This window comes from Pongo abelii, chromosome 16 (assembly GCF_028885655.2).
Source record: "Pongo abelii isolate AG06213 chromosome 16, NHGRI_mPonAbe1-v2.0_pri, whole genome shotgun sequence".
NCBI classification, from domain to species: domain Eukaryota; kingdom Metazoa; phylum Chordata; class Mammalia; order Primates; family Hominidae; genus Pongo; species Pongo abelii.
In genome coordinates, this window is record NC_072001.2 from 37,715,504 (window position 1) to 37,738,287 (window position 22,784).

At 36.3% G+C, this 22,784-nt stretch overlaps 1 protein-coding gene across 1 annotated transcript in view; it reads right to left on the reverse strand.

Annotated features, from left to right (window-relative positions):
* Window positions 1-22,784, reverse strand: part of AQR (aquarius intron-binding spliceosomal factor) — a 112,565-nt gene that overhangs the window by 22,651 nt on the left and 67,130 nt on the right. The window contains exons 20-27 of the mRNA XM_024232417.3: window positions 21,426-21,667; window positions 18,336-18,482; window positions 17,678-17,747; window positions 14,465-14,575; window positions 10,988-11,097; window positions 7,309-7,444; window positions 5,308-5,517; window positions 3,283-3,420 (exon numbers count right to left, since the gene is read on the reverse strand). Of these exons, the coding sequence (XP_024088185.1) occupies window positions 3,283-3,420; window positions 5,308-5,517; window positions 7,309-7,444; window positions 10,988-11,097; window positions 14,465-14,575; window positions 17,678-17,747; window positions 18,336-18,482; window positions 21,426-21,667 (1,164 nt within the window). The remainder of the gene's footprint in view (window positions 1-3,282; window positions 3,421-5,307; window positions 5,518-7,308; window positions 7,445-10,987; window positions 11,098-14,464; window positions 14,576-17,677; window positions 17,748-18,335; window positions 18,483-21,425; window positions 21,668-22,784) is intronic.

The window sequence follows — 22,784 nt, forward strand, 5'->3', positions numbered from 1 at the left end:
AGGATGATAGATAAGAAAAGAAACAACTTGCTGCAAAGCTGAAACTTCCTTTGCTTCTAAGATAATAAAACTGGCTGAAACTGGCTGGAACCAATATAGCCAACTAAAGTGAGCACGGAATGAGCTTGCTTATATCACAACCCAAATTTCTACCATGTTTCATGTTAACTCCTCTAGAATCTACACATGCCATCCAAGAGGTAGCATGAAGAGAGAACTGCACATGCTTGAAGACTTTCCAGACCCCTTTCCTTCCACCAATCACTTACTAATCCCAGAATCCACCCCCTATACCTTTTCTAATAAAATTACTGCCTTAAAGCCAGCATAGGGACATAGATTTGAGCTTGACTATGTTCTTCTCATGAGTCAACTTGTAATAGAAGCTTTTTTTTCCTCAAAAACCTGGTGTTAGAGTATTGGCTTCTAGTGCACCGAGCAGTGAGCCCCTTTTGCTTGATAACAATAGGAATGGTTTAAAGAGGCAATTAGACTTCCCCACTTCAAGGAACCAAACGAAATGTCCCTCCTCTCTCACCCCCAATAGACGACAGGTTTAGTGTCTGGAGAGGATCTTGGAACTTGGAGAAAGCAGGCAGAGTTAAGAGGGTGGGATCAGAAATGAGCACCATACAGAAAGTGGGAATTATGTCAAAAGTCTGTGTACAAAACTGAATGTGGAGAAGTCTGGCTCTCTTTCTCTATCCATCTCCCACAACCCAGGGACCCAGGAAAGCAAGAGTCCTCTTTCTGCCTTCGTATCCCTAAGACATATCACTGAAATTTCAGAACTCTAGGGACAAAGAAAAGATTGTAGGGCTTCCTGACAGAACAAAAATGTAAAACAAAATACATTTAAAATCACAGCTTTGGGCTTCTGAACAGCTACGCTGGAAGACAGAGAAAACGGAACAATTCTTCAGAATTCTGAAGAAAAATTATTTCCAATCTAGAAATCTATACCTAGCCATAATAATTAAATGTGAGAGTAGATTAAAAATAGTTTTTGGACATGGAAAGTCTTAAAAATATTATCTCCTATGCATCCTTTCACATGAAAGATACTGGAGGATGTATTCTACTAAAATACGGAAGAGAAAGACACGGAATGCCCAAAACACAGAATCTGACATATGAGAAAGGCAAAGGCTCAGAATGGATGCAATGTGAACTGAAATAGGTCAGGAATATCTAGGAGAGAGATCTCCAAAAACGTGTATGTGATGTGTCTAAAGGTACTAAGAAAATATTTAAAAACTAAACACAGTTTTGGGTTGAATTGGCGGTAAAAACAGAAAACTAAACAAACAAGGTGAAAATCATTAATTCCAGAAAGAAAAAAAAATTGTGCATGAAAGGAAAACTAATCATGGTGTATATTCCCCCTGCTTGGATGTGAAAGTGTTCATGTGTTAATAATGATGTAAACACCCCAAAGTGAGCAAACCAAAGTTATGACATAACTATATTGGGAGCATTAAGGAGGGAAAAGTGCATGCACACATGCATGAATGTGTGTCTATTTGTCCTTTGGGTCAGCACAGAATCAAAAGACAATGCCTAAAATGGAAATTTACCATTCTTGACTGATATAGATGAAAAGGACAAAATCTAAAAGAGTTGAAGGATTGGATAAATGGGACGGATGAGCGGAGTGGAGGACTGCCTTTTTTTGTTAAGTGGACCTACAAGGTTTTTAAAACTCTTAAGTGTGACAAAAATAAAACTTCAAAATCAAAAATATAGAAAACCTATTAGCACTCATGCTAACTATCCTTTGACATGTAGCACGATTTAAATGTAGAAAATGACTACTGAAAATTTGATAAGTAGTATTCTTTAGAACACAGGCAAAAGCTCCATGAAAGCAAAAAATGTTAATTATGGTTGCATTATTTTCCCTTTTTATTAAGCTATGATTTAATATCAAAGTATATTTTATATATCAGCCCCAAGAACAAAATATTTAGGTGAAAAATTCTCACTAATAATTTGCAAAAGGGTAAGTTCACACCACTAGGGTACGTTCACACTACCTTTTAATAAATTGTCGTATGTGTCCTACCTTGCAGCTGAGGAACCTTGCATCCAAGATAACAATTTCATCACCTTGAATTTATTTAGTGCCTATCTTTCAGTGAGCTCGCAACATTTTAAAATTGTCAGTTACTTTAATCAACAAGTGAATTACTAATTTTTAATTCAAACCCGTATACAGAACTCTGTTTTAAACAACAGACAAACCCAGTTGCAGGAAAGTTAAATGACTGTGTTAAAATCTAAGTTCAGATCAGTATCACTAGCAAAGTCACAAAAAATTTGCAAATTCAAATTTACTGCTCAATCATTACATTCCACTTCAAATAAGTCACAGATTAACAGGCTATTTTGTCCTCCTGTTTTCATCATATGATGAAACCATTTTAATATCTCATTTTGCAGTCTAAATAAGAGTATTCCATATCCTTATATGAAAGGCTTTTCATTTGCTAAGTACACAAATAACTGGAATTGTTATATGTTTAATATGTGAATAATCTAAGCATACAGATGTCTAATAGATGAAAACCACTTTGTTTTTTTGTTTGTTTTTGTTTTGAGATGGAGTCTTACTCTGTCACCCAGGCTGGAGGGCAGGGGCACAATCTCGGCTCACTGCAACCTCTGCCTCCTGGGTTCAAGCGATTCTCCTGCCTCAGCTTCCCAAGGAGCTGGGATTACAGGCGCATACCACCATGCTCGGCTAATTTTTGTATTTTTAATAGACAGAGGGTTTCACCATGCTGGCCAGGCTGGTCTCAAACTCCTGACCTCAAGTGGTCCACCCACCTTGGCCTCCCAAAGTGCTGGGATTACAGGAATGAGCCACCACACCTAGCTGAAAACCATTTTGAAACGTTCTTTTTATAGCTTTTACTTCTGTTTGGAGATATCTTTATTATTACTTTTTTTTAATTAGGTGAATTTTAGGTTTTTTTTCATAAGCTTTATTTGGAGATTTTTAAATAAGTGATACTCAGTAAAAACAAAACCTTAACAAGTATGAGAATTTGGTCAGACAACCATATGGTTATAACGTTACCTAATGGACATATTACTAATAAGTAGATTTAGAAAAATTAGATTCAGAGTTCACTAATCACATAAACATGGGATATTATTATCCACTTATAAAAGAAACATTTTAAGGTAATTATAAATATGAACTTCAATAAGAAGTGAGCCAATCTCTGATAATCTTAAAAAAAAAAAAAAAAAAAAAAAACTACCATAAGTCTTTACCTTGAAACCTAGCTTGACCAAGTCATGTCGTTTTAAGGCAGCATGAGTACAGGTCATAGCAATAATTTTGGCTTCTTTCACTAAAAGGTATTTAGATCTGTCCAGTCCACTTCGAAGCAATTCAGAGGCTCTGAATTCCTATGGAAATGAGGAGCAATGAAAGATAATTTTAGGAAAACGGAGTTTTGCACATAACCATACAATCCAATCAGACTTAATTCCTGAGAAATTAACATAAATATATTATAAACTAAGCCTAATGAATTATAATTCTGTCCATTATGATTTGGGTACTAATTGAGTTTAAATAATAGCTGATATAAAAGTTATAATTCAAGCTTTTTTGTATGTAAGGTAAAATATGTACAATATAAACAAGAATACTGAATAAAATTCAATGATCATTGTACCTGTATTACTCAACGTCCCTCCAGGAAAACAGAAACGATTTCAAGTATTCATATCAAAGGGAATTTTAGCAAGAAACTGGTTATACAAGTGATAGAGGAACTATAAAGGTAATGTAACATAGAAATTAGAGACAGCAGCAGTCACTATCATCCCTAGACTAGAAAGAATAAAGGTAGGAGGTGGTGTTATCAGAGCCCAGGGACTGTAGTCACACAAAAAAAGCTGGAACCACAAGTTTTTCCAGCAGAAACTGGAATCATGAAAGAGATGAAATCCAAGGCAGAGGGAACTGATGAAGAAATACCCTGGCACTCTCTCATCGGCTATACTAAGCAAGAAGTCAGCTGACATAGGAAGCTGGGAAATTAAACCTGCAAGGATAAGCCAGAACATCAACCATGGCAGAGGATCCCCAACAGAACAGAAAAGGGTATGGAAAAACAAAAAACATTTTGTTTTTTAAATAATTAAAATATTACAAATATAGGTGAGGTACCCTGTATAACCTTCTGCCTACGCCCTCCCAAGGCAGCTATTATTATGAATTGAGTATGTTTTTATCCTTTTACTTTGTGTTTATGTAACCATAAACATAATACTTTACATTTATTATTCTGTACCTACCATCCATCCACCTACCCATATACATTTCAATATTTACTGAACATATACTACATATCTGATACTGTTCTAATAAGTAGGTATGTAATCACATCTAAAAGATACAAAGACAAGAAACAATGTCCCTGACCTTTCTACCTTTCTACCTGAAAGTGTAATCTTAAATTTTCTTACTGAGGAGTCTGAGCCTGAATATGATCCCTTTATAGGACCGCTGTAATTTTTCAATGATATTTGCTATCTATTTTTGCAATGATGATCCTGCAATGATGTGGCAAAAACTAGGAGACATATCCAGGGGGCACTGGGTTCCAGACATATTCTCTGTTCCCATTGTGCAGCTATGACTCATTTCACTTTAATAATCAGAATCAATCATCCTGGCTACTACAGCAACCCCACTATTTTACTGATCAAGAGGCACACAGGACTTAGAATGGCCACATGGCAGTCTCAAATTCCAATTCAAAGAACCATTATTGAATTTCTTGATGGAAGCATTCCTTTCTCAAAAATACTAAGACCTTTACATCAGGAAAGCCAGAATAAAGATCCAATTTATATCTTACTTAAAATTAATCTAATTTCTAAGATTTGAATATTTTGGGCCAGGTGTGGTGGCTCACACCTGTAATCCCAGCACTTTGGGAGGCAGAGGCGAGCAGATAACTTGAGGTCAGGAGTTCGAGACTAGCCTGGCTAACATGGTGAAACCCTGTCTCTACTAAAAATACAAAAATTAGCTGGGCATGGTGGTGTGCACCTGTAATCCCAGCTGCTCAGAGGCTGAGGCAGGAGAATCGCCTGAACCTGGGAGGTGGAGGTTGCAGTGAGCCAAGATTGTGCCACTGTACTCCAGCCTGGGCGACAGGGCAAGACTCCGTCTCAAAAAAAAAAAAAAAAGATTTGAATATTTCACATTTACTTCAAAAAGAAAAAAAAACTAAATTAAAAACCATTAAAGGGAAGTTCAAAGAACTTGAGAATCCTTACCTCAAGCTGAGTAAAGATTTTCTTAATATGCCTGAAACATCCTTCAGCAATTTCCATGTCTTCTTCATAAGATCTTCCTTTAAAAATGGGTTGAGGAGCATTTGCAAAGTATTCATGGAAAGGGAAGAAAGTGGAGACTTCCGTAACATCTGGCAATGTACTACCTTTATTTTTCACTTTGCTGATATACTCTTCCCAGCGAGACATTACCTGTAGAAAAAAGGAGGACTTGAGGTTAACTGCCAGCTAATTATGATGTTTTAAAGCATAAAATAAATAAATCTTATAAAAATAAGATCTGCTAGGTGAAAAAGAAGAAAAAGAAATTCAATCTTTGATCCAATATAACTATTCTTCATTCCTGTAACTGACAGATGGCTCTTCTGTTATAAAAGTAACCTTGTCTTTGGAGAAAAAAAGGCTCTTTAATAACAAATCTCTACAAACTGGAAAGAGCCTTAACATCATCTCATGGAACTCTAACTCAGGCAGTTCAGATTCTCCACATAACTCAAGATAGTTTATTACTAACGCTTAAAAGAAACGTAAAGGAAAGAAAGCTCTCTGGACAAAGAAATTTCTCACTTTTTTCATCTCTGTTCCTCTCCATATATGGTAAGTTCAGTTTTAGCAGCTTTTTAATCAATTTAGCACTTGTCAACCCTTCTGTCAGATTTTTAGATCATTCATAAAGAACGTCTGATTAAGCTGCGTGTATATTTGAAAGCTTATCTTATGACTTTTGTGATTATAGTTCAATTATTTTGTATAATGTTAGCTATGCATCTACCAGCCAGTTACTATGTAACTTCAATTTCTATAACTCTCCCAGATCTTTTTTTGTTATAATTTCAGTGTTTCTCAAAAGTGTAGTCCTTAGGCAAAATATCTGAGGAGCTAAATAAAAATGTGGATTCCTGGATTCCACCTCTATTGAATGAGAAGCTATAGGAACAAGGGCTAGGGAATTTGACTCGTAAACAACTTTCCCGATATGATTCTTAAATGTTGAAAATTGCCAATTTACACTGTGAAGCCTCAAGTTCATTTTTCCCAAATTTATTACATAAACCTTCATAATTTGTATGTTATTTTTCCCAATTTTAAACATTATTTCACTGAAAGCCAAGTAATTTTGTGTCAAAAAAGCATTTAAGCATGATCTTTACTTCTTTATGCAAGTCCTAAACAGTCCTGAATCTAATGTACACTATATTATGTATTTTCCCTGCTTCACAAGAAACCATGACAGCTGCTCATTTTGAATGGACTTAACTGGTTTTGATATCCACTTACAATGAGCTTACAATATTATAATTTAAAATACATAATTGGCATTAGAACAAAGAGAACAAATAAAGTTATACAAAAATCTTCATTAGCCAATTATGTCCTAGTCCATTTAAAATTATTAGTAATCCAACTGACTATTAAAGTTTAGTTTTATTCACTTTATCTGGCTATTTCTCATTGGTTTTCACACTTCCAAAATTAACCCTAACAAAAGTAAAAGTACATCTTTATATTGAAGTCAGAAGCCTTTAACTTCAAGACCCACTGTGCAATTAGTTGTAAGACATAATTTATTTCTGGAAATTTGAAAGAAGAATGTTTTCCTTCATTAGTTGATTAATGTATACAATAAAAGTTAACTGTACTTTGTTGCCACTGGCTAGCTAGAATATTTATTTAGTTGTATTTCTACAGTAAAAAAAGAAAAAAGAGTGACTAGAACTTTGTCAATAGAAAGAAAAAAATGTAAAAAGTAGCAACGCTGGTCTTTCACAGAATGAGTCATCAAGCAAAGTTATTTAGCAAAGAAAACTGAAGATAATACAAAATATACTTAACATTCATAAATATAGCATTTGCAATATCATATACTCTAAACTACTCAAAAAAATAAGCTTTCATGAAGGATCACAAGAACTCATTCCAGCTTCCGACTGGGGTTCATTCATATTATGATGAAGTATGATTCAAAAACCCTTAATATCTTACCTGGTATAAGAAGAAATAGCCTGCAGTTTCACAGGTATATGAGGCATCTCCTGGAACCCCTAGACTCTTTTGCAATCGTTTGACTTCTTCTAAAAGTTCTATTCTTCGAGCCAGAACATAATTAACTCTTCCATACCTAGACATTTCAATTAGGCAAAATGACAAAACTGTAATAAAGAGACTTTGAAGGAAACAATCAGCAAAATTCAAGAAAATCATAATAGCAAAGAAAGGGAAAAAAAACTAGAAGATATGGCTTCTATTTAACTATTGGTGGTAGTTCTTGGGTTACTTTACACAAAAGCTATTTAGAGTAGGCGGGGCACGGAGGTTCACACCTGTAATCCCAACACTTCGAGAGGCTGAGGGGGGCGGATCATGAGGTTAGATAGAGGCCATCGTGGCTAACATGGTGAAACCCTGTCTCTAATAAAAATACAAAAAAATTAGCCGGGCATGGTAGCGGGCGCCTGTAGTCCCAGCTATTCAGGAGGCTGAGGCAAGAGAACGGCGTGAACCCGGGAGGCGGAGCTTGCAGTGAGCCGAGATGGCGCCGCTGCACTCCAGCCTGGGCAACAAAGCAAGACTCTGTCTCAAAAAAAAGAAAGAAAAAAAAGCTACTTAGAGTATACTCTATGGAACAGCATTGATCTGCAAGGGTGTTACTGGTCTAGGAGGAGGGAAAATCAACTACATCACTAAATACACCATTTAGTTCAGCTCTCAATCTTTCCTCTCACAACAAGACACTTTCACAAAGAAGAAAGCAGGACAGTGCATTCTGGTGCTAGTTCATTTCATCACAGACCAAGAACATGTAAGTTCAGAAATTGGCTGCTTCAAACAGCACTATTTTACACTACATAAAAGTAGATTAGATCTAAAGGCTCTGAAAAGTAATTTTTAAACGTTTTCGATTATCTCTGTCATCTACATATCCCAATACATAGCTTGGCACCCAAACCTAGCAGGTTCATAATGTTTGCTGAATCAGTAAGAAAACTAAAGTTTGGAGAGTACCTTGTCCGAAAACCCACAGGGAAGAAAGTAGTGGAACCAGAATTAGATCGCAAATTCCATGCACATTCTTTTCACAACACCACAACAGCAAAGGGTCTCCCATAACTCTTTAATGCTTAAAATAAGACTAAAATAATTTAATTCGTCACTGTTGTTCCCATGTTTAAAGACTCAACATAAGAAGTCATGTTCCTAGCTGTCTGTAGTTCAGAGATTCACATTTGAGGTAACAAGGGATGATTAAGAATTAAAAAGAGATCTAAAACATGATCTATGTTTGAAGAATTTTTCAACTTGGAAGGATATAAACATATGGCAGATAACTTTTTTCTGCTTGCTTATCTATAAACTTTTATCTACAATGAACACTTTGTTAATGAGAAAAAAATCAGGAATGCTTACAGACTCTGTTAATAAAATGCCAAAGTTCTTGTGAAGTAATGTTAAACTTAAAAAGCAATAGACAGGCTGGGCACGATGGCTCACGCCTGTAATCCCAGCACTTTGGGAGGCCGAGGCAGGCAGATCACTTGAGGTCAGGAGTTCAAGACTAGCCTGGCCAACCTGGCAAAACCCCGTCTCTACTAAAAATACAAAAATTAGCCGGGTGTGGTGGTGGGTGCCTGTAGTCCCAGCTACTCAGGAGGCTGAGGCATGAGAATCCCTTGAACCCAGGAGGCAGAGGTTACAGTGAACTGAGATCACACCACTACACTCCAGCCTGGGTGACACAGTGAGACTCTGTCTAAATAAATAAATAAATAAAAGAAATATACAGTACAATTAAATTCTATGTACTATCTGCTCAATTAGTACATTATTACATTTAAAAGATAAAGAATTATTTTTAAAAAGCAACATAAGGCTGGGCGCGGTGGCACACACCTGTAATCCTAGCACTTTGGGAGGCCAAGATGGATGGATTGCCTGAGCTCAGGAGTTTGAGACCAGCCTGGGCAACATGGTGAAACTCCATCTCTACTAAAATACAAAAAAATCAGCCAGGCATGGTGGCGGGTACCTGTAATCCCAGCTACTCAGAAGGCTGAGGCAGGAAAATTGCTTGAATCCAGGAAGCGGAGGTTGCAGTGAGCTGAGATGGTGCCACTGCACTCCAGCCTGGGCAACAAAGTGAAACTCTGTCTCAAAATAAACAAAAAAAGCAACATAAAAATTACAAATAACAGCATTACAGAAAAAACTAGCAAAAAGTTGTTTTAGGATAGTGTAATTATGGATAACCACTCCTTCTCTACAACTTCACCAGATTTTACAATTTTTTCTTCAGAGAAAGTGATATTACTTTTATTGTGAAACAAAAGTCGTTTTTCTTTTTAATTGTAAGAGAAAAAAAAAAGTCCAATCAAATATGCAAACTAACAGTATCTAAGTTATGTGTCAGAATAAAAAAGTCTGTTTTTTTCTAACAAATTTGGTGGTACCTGAAATCATCATAAAAATTCTACCCCATTCTAATATTCTTTAAAAACTATAAATTTTACTTCAATATAATTGTAATTATAGTCAAACATTCTATTAGCACTTTCGTGTTCACTGAATTCTGAATTATTAGATTTTAGAGTCTAACCTACCTTTGTAAGTTGGCTTTAAAATGAGGAAATACCTATGGGATGAATTCAAAAGTATTACTGGCTAATCTGAAATTAAGAATATAGAGCCCTAAATAACTTATGGCATGTTGTTCTTTGCCCCTCTGCAACATAGTGACATTTTAGAAGCTAAGTGTTTGGTAAGCTCTATAATACAAGAACTCAAAATAGACGCACATAATAATTTAAAATTCTTTTAATGTCTACGATCAATTTGTCAAAGATCATGTTTAATAGCCAAAGGACATTAAATATGTCCAGCTGTTAATTGTGCTTATTATCTAAAATTGAGCTTTAAAAATGGATTTAAATATAAATAAAATGAGACATTATGAAGCAACTTTGAAGGAAAAAAATTAAAATACTAATGGCAGAAGAAATCCGACTTGTAAAGTTTTAGTCTTTACAGTATGTAATATCAAAGTCCAGCCAAACTGGCAAGAAGTATCTGAAGTTATACTTATAACCCCAAAGCTTATATTATCATTAATCACTAATTTGCATTTCCTTTTTTTTTTTTTTGAGACAGAGTCTGGCTCTGTCGCCAGGCTGGAGTGTAATGGCACAATCTCGGCTCACTGCAACCTCTGCCTCCCGGGTTCCAGCGATTCTCCTGCATCAGCCTCCCATAATTTCTATTTCAATAAATAAATCAAACTCCTAATTGGTACCTAAAATATATGCAAATTAAATGCCTGAATAAGATGTGAAAAAGGAATCATTTAAAGTTGTACAGTTTATTGGCAGCATTAAAAATTACCTCAATAAATAGAAAGCAAAAGGCAACCTGCAATTTTAAAAAGATTAACAAGATCATTCTCTTCATTAATATAATTGTATATTTGAAGACAAAATGGCATAACCATACACAATTAGAACTGAGGGACATCATGACCAGATTTCTAGGTCAACATATAGTCTTAGTAAGTTAAGTTAGAACCTTTCAGAATTAAGTTTCAGTATTCATTGCTTTCTTCTTCTTTAATAAAAGAAATGAAAAGAAAATAAAAAATCCTTTTTTACACTGTTACTCACTCCCATTTGCTCACCTGCTGAAATCTTTCTCTGTCTCCAGCTCTTCTTCTCCATGACCAAGACGCAGTAGGTGGCGCTCATCAATGTCTAATGCCATGATTTTCTCAAACAACTGGTTTAGGGCCTAGAGAATAAACCAAGAAGGGTGATGGCACCTTTAAACGTAGCAAAAACTAACATTTAGAAAGAATCAAAGTTGAAACACAGAAGGAAATCAGCCTTATATTAGGCCATTTATAATTTAACCAAATAGTATTTATATTGATTTCTGATATTGCCATCTATGTCTACTTGGCTGTATGGATAACTAGAAACCATAAAACCATCCACCCATTAAACATCTGCTTTTAATTTATGAAACGAGAAAGGCATTGGCTCAGATACTATTTCTTCCAAGTTGTAACAATTCCTAAAATAAACAACCACACTGAGTTTCATTTCATTCAACAGCATTTCCTTGGGTTGCAGAGAACTGAAAAAGTTTTTGCAGTTGGAGAAAGACAATAAGAAGGCAGTGAGGGTGTAGGTAGAATACATTAAGAGGACCAGAAGGTGGAAACATAAATTGCATCTTTCAAATCTTAGTCTGAAAGTCTAATGTTCTCAATATAATAAAGAGCAGAGCACTCATTTATTGCAAACTATTCTGACGAAAGTCATTTAAAAGTCACTACTTTGTATCTATGAAATGTTCATAATTAGGGTTCCCTCAATTCCTAGTATTCATTATCTGAACTTCTGCAGTTACAAGGTTTTACAGAAAGGCAAAAGTTTCACAGTATGGAAAGACTCACTAATTAAGGTACTATTTAAAAATGAGCCGCCATTCAAACATCTCACTTTCACTAGTCCAACCCTGCCTGTGAAGTCAACATCCAGTCTTATAAACACCTAGGTTATATAATGTACATACAGATATCCTTTACCATCAAAACTCTAGCAATCTGAGCTCTGAAACTGAAGAGATTTAACACAAATTTTCAGAAAAATCCCCCACTATCCAAACTCTTGGTACTCATCATCCAAAACTCAGCATCCAACAGAGCAGATTATATGGTGTTACTCACTATCCAAACCTTCACTATTCAAACTCAAGAACCACATAGATTGAGTAAAAGTAAAAACAAAAAAACAAAAACCCCACAAACTTGCACACTATAATCCCAGAAAAAACTACATGATTTCATTGTGAATTAGAGTGATTTTGGAGAACTACTTGAATTATACATGCAAATGAAGATCTGGCAAACAAAACAGTTAACTGAAGGAAAACAATCAATTTGATGGGCATCAAGGGAAATGACTTGAATTTCAAAAAACCAAGGCAGGTGTTTAGCAAGCAGTGAATTATGTGTCTATTTTTGCAAATTAATCTTTTCAATGATTGTGCTATACAAATCAATCATAAAGTAGAGGATAACTGTAGAAAGCCCTATCAAGGTATGACAAAACAGAAAAAATATGTTAAAACAACAGATGAATTATTCTGTTCATTCTAAGAATTTACAATAGGTATATTACAAAACAAATTTTATAAACAGAAGAAAAAACCTTCTTTTCATAATTTGTTTCTTCTATCAAGACAAAGTCCAAATTGATCCCCCTTCAACTCCCACAAATTCAGTATATTAGACATGTTATGTCCAATATATTATGTAATATGTTATTATGTAATTATGTATAACATATATTCAGTATATTGGATAAGTTTACTACTTATAAACTTCAAAATATATAAAAATATGTCAGGCAAATGAACTGAATAGTATTATTTTTAAAACTTTACAAATTAAAAGTTAATGATCACCAGAATAACTGATATTTGGCATTCCAAAAACACAGTGCTTCTGTGTATACCAACTCTTTTTAAGACTGGTCAACTGAAGTCACCACTGTTAACATAAACTCCGAGAAAAAACTTTCAGAGGTTTTGACCACCATGCAAATTTCATAATGCGCTTCAGGATGTTCTCAGAGTTGCCTGTCTCATTTTATACCAGATCTAATAAATGTTACTTGTTCTTCCCTCATTTCTGACAGCTGCAGAATGACTAACGTAGAATACAGTCCCTTCATGTAATACAGGTGTACATTTCACATGGATTTGAAATTTAATCCAGTATCAATGCACTTTAGACCTTAGTCTTTCAAGAATATTCATTCTACTAAACGAAGAAAAATACTCCCAGTAAGGGTTAATGCTTATAATCTCAAAGTAAAGTTCTAGTTTAGTGTAGAAGGAAAAAATGGCAATTTAATTTAATCCAAATATCTAACCATATATCCAAATAGTCTTAGCTTTTTCACATTATGACCCTCTCCAGTAGAAATAAAAGATTGCTTTTATATATCTCTCAATGTCATCTCATCATAAGCAGTGATAATCCAAGAGTAGCTCAATAGCAGATACTCCTCAACTTAGTATGGGGTTACATTCCAATAAACCTATCATAAGTTGAAAATATCCTAAATTGAAAACACATTTAACACACCTAACCTACTGAACACCATAGCTTAGCCTAGCCTTTGTAAAACATGCTCAGAACACATATATTAGCCTATACCTGGGCAAAATCATCTAACACAATGTGCCTATTTTATACTGAAATGTTGACTATCTCATATAATTTATTGAATAGCGAAATAAGAGTGACAAACAGAATGGTTGTATGGGTACTTGAAGTACAATTTCTGCTGAATTCATATTGCTTTCACACCATCATAAAGTCAAAATATTACAGGTCAGAATAAAAGTCGAACCAAAAGTCAGGGACCATCTATACCAATTAGCCTTCCCTGATATTTTGTGGTACCTACGATCAGATTTTCATACAAGGAGAAATCATCTATTAATACATTCATTTCATGAATCCTCTGCTCCTTCCTTATGTTAGGAACAAGTGCTCAATGCTGCAAGGAAGAACAAGCACTCAGACAAAAAGTTTTCTCAGCAAGGCAATTTACTTCACAGGTGGGTGCTACCTGCATCAGTCACGTTCGCAAGAGCACACTGAACAAAGGAGAGAAGGGTTTTTATCCCTAATGCAGCCCCTATATCTGTGTCCTTTCCCCATTGGCTGGAGTAAGACCGCACAATATAAACTACTCCGACTGGCTAAAACTTAAGCTTTTCTAATTATGGTCACCGCGTCATGGGGAAGCAAGAGAGAAGAGGGGGTCCTCACGGGAAACCAGGAGCTAATGCATTCCCAAATAAGGAATGTGAGCCACAAACCAGCTGAGACTTAGGCATGCCAGAATATATTAGGGAACAGGTAGGCCAGGCTTGGAAAAATGGAGAACAAAGAATAATTAAACTAGATTTCTTGAAGAGGAACTTGTGTCCCACACTTACCTCCCCCACACTTACCTCCCCCTCAACCCCTAACCTGCATACCCACGTGCATGCACATGCACACACGCGCGCGTGCGCGCGCACACACACACACACACACACACACACACACACACACACACACAGAGTCATTTACCTGATTGGAATGAGTAACAATTAGAGTTCTCTGTTCTGGGAAGTTGTGGTAGATGTTGGATATGATCTGAACTGCCACATCTGTTTTGCCTGTACCAGGTGGGCCCACAACCTAAAAGGAAGATGAACACATAGCAAACTACTAAGTCATCACAGTTATCACACATTGTTAGGAAACGTGAAGTACAGACCTGAAAGATAAAATTAACAAATTCAGTAGATGGGCCCAATAACAGAATGAACAGGATAGAAGAAGAGTTGGTGAACTTTGAGATAGATCAGTAAGCTACAAAACCTGAATAACAGAAAAAAAGATTAAAAAAATAGAGACTCATGAATCTATAGAACAACATTAACAAGTCTAACACTCATGTCAACAAATTCTAAGAAGGAAAGGAAAAAGAGTATGGCATAGACAAAATTTTAGAAAAATCATGGCTGAAAATTTCCTAAATATGGCAAAAGACATAAATCTACAGATTCAAGCAGCTCAGTGAACCCCAACAGAATAACCCCAAAGAAACCCAAGCCCAGATATACCACAATTAAATGGTTAAAAACAAAAAGCAAAGAAAAAAAAAATCCTGATAGCAACCACAGAAAAATGATGCATTACATATTACAAAAAGACGTTTAAAATGACTTTGGATTTGTCATCAGAAAACATGGAAGTCAGAAGGAAGCGTAATAACATTTAAAGTGCTAAAAGGAAGAACTATCAACCCACAATTCTATGTCCAGGTAAAATATCTTTTAAGAAGATGAATTAGAGACATTCTTGCATGAAGAAAAACAAAACTAACTCATATCTAGTAGATATGTTATAAAAAGTGTTGTTGTTTTGTTTTTTTTTTTAAAGTTCTTCAGACAGAAAATGCTACCAGAGGAAACTTGGAATATCTGGAATGTGGAATAAATGGCAAATATAATAAGAGGCTATTTTTTTCCTCTAGAGTTCTTTAAAATACGTATACAGTTGAAAGCAAAAATTCTAATACTATCTGATGGTATCTTAATGTATTTAGATGTAGCACATGAAACAACTACAATATAAAAGGGGAAGGAAAGTAAAGGAAACTTTATGGGAGTATTTGCCAATCAACCTGAAGTGACATAATACTGATTGTAAGTAGGCTATGAAAAGTTAAATATATTGCAAATCCCTAAAGCAGCCACTAAGAAAATACTACGCCCAAAAATACAATGAAAGAATATGATAGGCCAGGCGCAGTGGCTCACACCTGTAATCTCAGCACTTTGGGAGGCTGAGGCAGGCAGATCACTTGAGGCCAGGAGTTCAAGACCAGCCTAGCCAACATAGTGAAACCCAATTCTCTACTAAAAATACAAAAATATCAGCTGGCCGTGGTGGTGCACACTTGTAATCCCAGCTACTCAGGTGGCTGAGGCACAAGAATCACTTGGAAAGCAGAGGTTGCAGTGAGCTAAGATGGTGCCACTACACTTCAGCCTGGGCTACAAAGTAAGACTGTCTCAAAAAAAAAAAAAAAAATATATATATATATATATATATATATATATATAAAAAACAAATAAAAACATAATACTCAAAACTATTCAAATAACACAACGGAAGGCATGAAAAGGGAAACAGAAGAATACAAAATAAAGGGAACAAATAGAAAATAAATAAAAAATGATAGGCCTAAATCCAAATGTGTCCTTTAATTTGCATTAAATGTGAATAGTCTAAACATGCAAGTTAAAAGACAGAGACTCTCAGAATGGATAAAGCAACATACCTAAAGTATATGCTGTTTATAAGAAACTCACCTCAAATATAACGACAAGTAGAAGTAAAATGACAGAAAAAGAAATATTGTGCAAACACAACTTAAAAGAAAGCTGCAGTAACAATATTAATATCAGATAAAGTAGAGTTCAGAGCAAAGAAAACTTCCATCAATGAAGACAGACATTACATAATAATAAATGGGGCCAATTCACCAAGACAACATAACAACCCTAAAGGTGTGAAGCACTTATCCATGAAGCTTCAAAATACATTAAGCAAAAATTGACAGAACTAAAGGAGAAACAGACAAATTCATAATTATAGTGAGAGACTTCAACAGTCTGCTTTCAGTAATCAACAAAACAGAAAATCAACAATGATAGAGAAAAATTAAATAATAACATCAACAAAATGGATCTAATTGACATTTATAGGACAACCTACTCCAAAACAACAGAACACAAATTCTTTTCAAGTGCACATGAAATAGTCACCAAGAGAGATCATATGCTGGGCCATAAAACAAATTTTAACAAATTTAAAAAGCAAAAACCAAAAAATTAAAATCATACAATACATTCTCTGACCAAAATAGACTTTGACCAGAAATCAATAACTGGAAGATTACAGGGAAACCTCCAAATACTTAAAAATTAAACACACTTCTAAATCAGTTGTCAGCAGACTCTTTCTGTAAAGAGCCAGACAGGAAGCATTTTCGGCTTTGCAGGCTAAGCAATCTCTGTTGCAAGTACTAATCTCTGCCATTGCAGCGCAAAAGTGGCCATAAGCAATGCAGAAAACGAGTGGATGATATATTTGCTAATTACCCTGATTTGATCATTACACAATGTATACAGTCATCAAAACATCACATCATACCCCATAAATATGTACAATCATGTCAATTAAAAAAAAAACAAAACTTTTAAAAAATGGGCAGTCATGTTCTAATAAACCTTTATGAACACTGAAGCGAGCAGCAAGATCTCTAAATGTATAAGAACCTACACTTACTTGTAAACACTTAAATTCAGCAGGGTTGCTGTACTTGAAATAGAACACATTCTAAAATCTGTTACTTACTTCTAGTCTTAATCTATGTTTAAAAAAAAAAAAAAAAAAAGGTGTGGCTCAGTGCGGTGGCTCACGCCTGTAATCCCAACACATTGGGAGGCCGAGGCAGGTGGATCACCTGCGGTCAAGAGTTCGAGACCAGACTGGCCAACATGGCAAAACCCTGTCTCTACTAAAAATACAAAAAATTAGCCAGGCATGGTGGCGGGTACCTGTAATCTCAGCTACTTGGGAGGCTGAGGCAGAAGAATCACTTGAACCTGGGAGGTGGAGGCTGCAGTGAGCTGAGATCGCGCCACTGCACTCCGGCGTGGGCAACAAGAGCGAAACTCCGTCTCAGAAAACAAACAAACAAACAAACAGGTGTAACAATTCTCTTACCATAGTCAGCCCAGGCTGCATTCCAGCACGGATGGCTTCTATCTGTGTATGAGTGAACTGAATCGTATTACTGCAAATAAGAGTAAATAAAAAGTTGGTAGAGATAAATGATGCTTTGTATAATACAAATTTAGACAACAATCACCAGTGGTCTAAATATCTGCTCTGTATTTACCCCAGTTCTCTCAATCTCTTCTGAATGATTCCCTTCACCTCTACCCAACACAGACAATTAAAATGGAATCATAGTTATTTTTCAGTACTTAGCCCATCCTAGACCTCATTTGGAGTCCCAAAGTTCTAGTTCCCATTCTAATACTAAATATAATGCCAATTTACTAGTTATGGCACACACGCATTAGGGCTACTGCTATACGTAACACAGGCTCACGAAGTAAGAACCCTTTGCTCAAATTAAGGTAGCCTCTAACATTTATTTCTCATAGTACCTGAAAATGTTTCTTTTTGAAATATTATGACTACAGAATGGCCTAAAATGTCAGTTATTCAGCTGACTGACAGAATAGAAAGAAAGAGGGTTCAGAAACAGGAGTTTTGTGGAGTTTTAAAAGAAACAGAAAATTTAAAAACATTCCTAATCCAGTTGAAATGGCAAACTATTATTCATTATTACAATTATAATAGGTAGTAAAATTACCGTTTGGGTTGATTATAAGGATAAGGACCCCTATTAGGAATAACATGGGGCTCAACAATTAAGGTTTTTGCCTCCTCGGTGTCTTCATCGTCCACATCCACATCTTTCCTTTTCTTCCCTTTTCCACTTCTTACCGGAAAAGTTATCCTACAAGACCAAAACTTCTGTTCATTTTTACAATTAACAAGTATTTACTGAGTACCTATCTGGTGCATGACATTGTATGCACGATAATCAGAGGAGTAAGAAACATTTCTGGCTTAAAGGAACTCACTATCTGTATGTAAACTCTGAAAATGGTCGAGTTACAAGCACTAACGTGTGTTGGGAGTTTTCAAATTTAAAAAAGTCACCCAGTTAACGGAGAATTAAGGGAGAATTTAAAGAAACATTAAATACTATGTCATGTGCATTGTAAAGTGTTTTATTCATTGTCTGTCCTTCATTTAATCAGAAAAAAATTTCATGGGACAGATGGCATCTAAGATGAGTCTCAAAGAATTTAGACATTCAAAGATGGGAAGAGAAGACATTCCTGGAAGAAAGAAGCAACAGCAGAGGCCAAGTATAAGCAGCGTATTTCGCCTGGGCGTAGGGTAGAGAAAAATAAGGCTGAAGAGACAGAAGCCTTGTTATGACAGGAACCTTGTAATGACACATCTAGAATATGAAGCTTTTAAGGCAGAGGGTCATAACCTGGGATTAGGAGGTAACTCCCCACAGATACCTCAGGGAAGTCAATGAACTCCCTAAAATTGAACTAAAAAATTCATTCTCTATGTGTACTTTTTCCAGTTGTCTTTCACAGTCTAAAAAAATAGATAACACCAAAGAATGCTAACAGCCAATGAGGCTAGGTGGTCAGCACTTATTTTGGTAAGAAATAGGAGCAACCAGCTTTTTAGCTAGGCAGTGAATAGCTCTAGCAGTAAACCATGTAGTGGATTCTAGTGAGGTGAGATAGGGAGGAAAGATTTTGCTATCATAAAGAGTGCTGAGGGCCTAAAGAGGGAGCAGTACAAATGGCACATGAAAAAACTATGCTCGGCTAGGCGCGTTGGCTCACGCCTGTGATCCCAGCACTTTGGGAGGCCGAGGCGGGTGGATCACGAGGTCAGGAGATCGAGACCATCCTGGCTAACACGGTGAAACCCCATCTCTACTAAAAACACAAAAAATTAGCCGGGCGTGGTGGCGGGCGCCTGTAGTCTCAGCTACTAAGGAGGCTGAGGCAGGAGAATGGCATGAAGCCGGGAGGCAGTTTGCAGTGAGCCAAGATGGCGCCACCGCACTCCAGCCTGGGCGACAGAGCAAAAAAACTATCCTTGGCCGGGCGCAGTGGCTCACGCCTGTAATCCCAGCACTTTGGGAGGCCGAGGTGGGTGGATCACAAGGTCAGGAGATCGAGACCATCCTGGCTAACACGGTGAAACCCCGTCTCTACTAAAAATACAAAAAAAAAATTTGCCAGGCGTGGTGGCGGGCGCCTGCAGTCCCAGCTACTCCGGAGGCTGAGGCAGGAGAATGGCGTGAACCCGGGAGTCGGAGCTTGCAGTGAGCAGAGACCGCACCACTGCACTCCAGCCTGGGCGACAGAGCGAGACTCCATCTCAAAAAAAAAAAAACAAAACAAAACAAACAAACAAACAAAAAACTATCCTCAAGGCAGAATCTCTGAGATATAGCAGGAGTTTTATGGGAGTAAAAAGATTCAAAAATAATGCTGAGATTTCAAGATGGAGGAGTAGAAAAATGTCTTTGCCATAAATAGGATTAGGAAAGTATGGAGGAAGACTAGGTTTGGGTGTATAAAGGATATGTATATTTAAAATGTAGAATTAATTATTATTTTGGGATACAGTCTCGCTCTGTCTCCCAGGCTAGAGTGCAGTGGTGTGATCATAGCTCACCGCAGCCTCACACTCCTGGGTTCACGTGATCCTCCCACCTCAGCTTCCTGAATAGCTGGGACTGTAGGCACATACCAAATCTTGCTAATTTTTTTTTTTTTTTTTTTTTTTTTTTAATAGAGATGAGGTCTCAGTTGCCCAGGGTGGTCTGGAATTCCTGGCCTCAAGCAATCCTCCCAACTTCGCCTCCCAAAGTGTTGGGATTACAGGCATGAGCCACCACACCTGGCCTATTATTTTATATATAGATATACAGTTGAAAGCTGTGTGTTTTCTAATTTCTAGCTAAGAAAGTAATCTGTGGGCTACCACCCATAGGTATACTCAGTGCCTTACCACTAATCCATATGAAGGAATTCAGGGAATAACAACCAATTATTTCAGGTACTTTGTTCTGTTTTCACTTAAATTTTAAGACCAGACCTAATTTAAGATTAAATATGACTACTGTATTTATTTTATTTATTTAGAGATGAGGTCTTCCTCTGTCACCCAGGCTGGAGTACAGTGGCACAACCATAGCTTACTGCAGCCTTAAACTCCTGGGTTCACGCAATCCTCCTGCCTCAGCCTCCTGAGTTCCTGAAATTACAGGTGTGTGCCACCATGCCCAGCTACTTTTTTGAATTTTTTTAGAGATGGGGTCTCACTATGTTGCCCAGGCTGGTTTTGAATTCCTGGCCTCAAGCAGTCCTCCCGCCTTAGCCTCTGAAGTCACTGGGATTACATGCATGAGCCATTGTACCCAGCTATATTGTGAACATTTCAAATTTGTGAAAGCACGCAAAGTTAAAAGAAAAAAAGATTTTTTCCCTAAAAACAAAGTTCAACATCACACAGCTGCATTAGTTGAAAAACATACCAGATTATGCATAACTGCAAAGACATATTTTAGTCAAATGCTATAAATATATTTAGATAGTTCTCTTCAGTCAATAAGTATTTATTGATCCCTTATTAGGTATTAGACTACTTTTATTGTGGTCTTAAAACAGCTTCTGCACTAAGAAATAGATTCAAATATAATAAAGTTATCCCAGTGATTGTATGGTGAAGGTAGAGACTGCAAAAACAAAATCCAAATATAGTACTCAAAACTCACTTTAGCTAGTAATCCTGATGGCATAACGTACATTGACTACAGAATGCTGGAGAGGAGCGTACCCAGTTCTGACTTTACCTGAAAGGGGGTATTTGTAGAGCAGGGTCTTCTACAGTTACTTTAACATTATGACCAGGGAAGCTGGCTTTTAAATGCTCAATGGAGAGAAATGTATCATTGAAATCAAGGGTGGCAATCTGATTGGGCATTTTCGAATAATGTGCGCTACTTGGGTCCCCATAACCTAAAATGATATCGTGCAGCCAGTCAGGTACCACACAATCAGTATTCATCAGGTTCCGAATAGTCTCCAGCACAGCCTGTCAGTAAAAGGACAAAAAAAGATTGTGTCAGTAAGACATCTCAAACATTTGCACTTACTGGAATGCAGAGCTGGCTGCACTAATCCAGAATTCCCGAGTGTTTCAGAGCAAGAAGCTATTTTCCGCTGGCTGACAGGTGCTTGGCTAGACTGAATCAACAGCTATATTTTCAGCTGATACCACACACTGAGTTAAACAAAAGACCAAACTTAGCAAGAACAGTTTATCCGTTAAGAGTTCGCTTAGACAGAATGACATAAATAAATTTACCATTTGACTCCTATTGAATAGGATGAAAACCAGACTCAGGTCGACACAGCAGCAAAAAAACAATATAGAACAAACCCTTAAAGAAAATACTTCCTCTCAGAAACTCCTGGAATTTTTCCCTCTTTATATTCCATAGTTCTTTAATGCTAAAATCACGCACAACCAGAAGAACATTAATGTATACTTCAATTGTGATGAAACATCACAACTTAGAAATATTAAAATTAGGACTGTGAGAAGAAATAAAAAATAAAGTGAACAAAATGATAAAAATAAAGGAAATATCAAATAAAAATTCAGAAGGAAAGAATCAGGACTACAACAAAAGGTCATTATAGTAGTTAGCATATATGCTGTCAAAAGTAATTACAAAAAGCCAAGGGAAATTCTTAGACTTTCCAAAAATCATTTCAACAAAGTGATCTATCTCACATATAGAAATTTGGAGGCTAGGCTATTAATTTCAAAGACTAAAATAACCAAACTGACAATTTTTAAATCATAACTGTTATACAACTTTTGAAAACAATAAGATAGTATATGTTAATCATACCCTTAATCACGTTGCCTTGCTTTATGTTCTTACACTTATCAGTACCTGAAATTCTCTTGTTCAGGTACTTGGTTATTTGTTTTATCCCTACTATCCCTACTATCATTTGTTTAATCCCTACTAAAGTATAATTCCGACAAGAGTAGGGATCTAGAACAGTTTAAATACGGAACGGGTGAATGAATGAATACCCAAATGAGTATATTCACGTAACAATGATGAATAAAATCAGGGCTCTGCCCTCTAAGGAAATTACAGTTTTAGTAGCAAGATAAAATATGTCCTTAACTG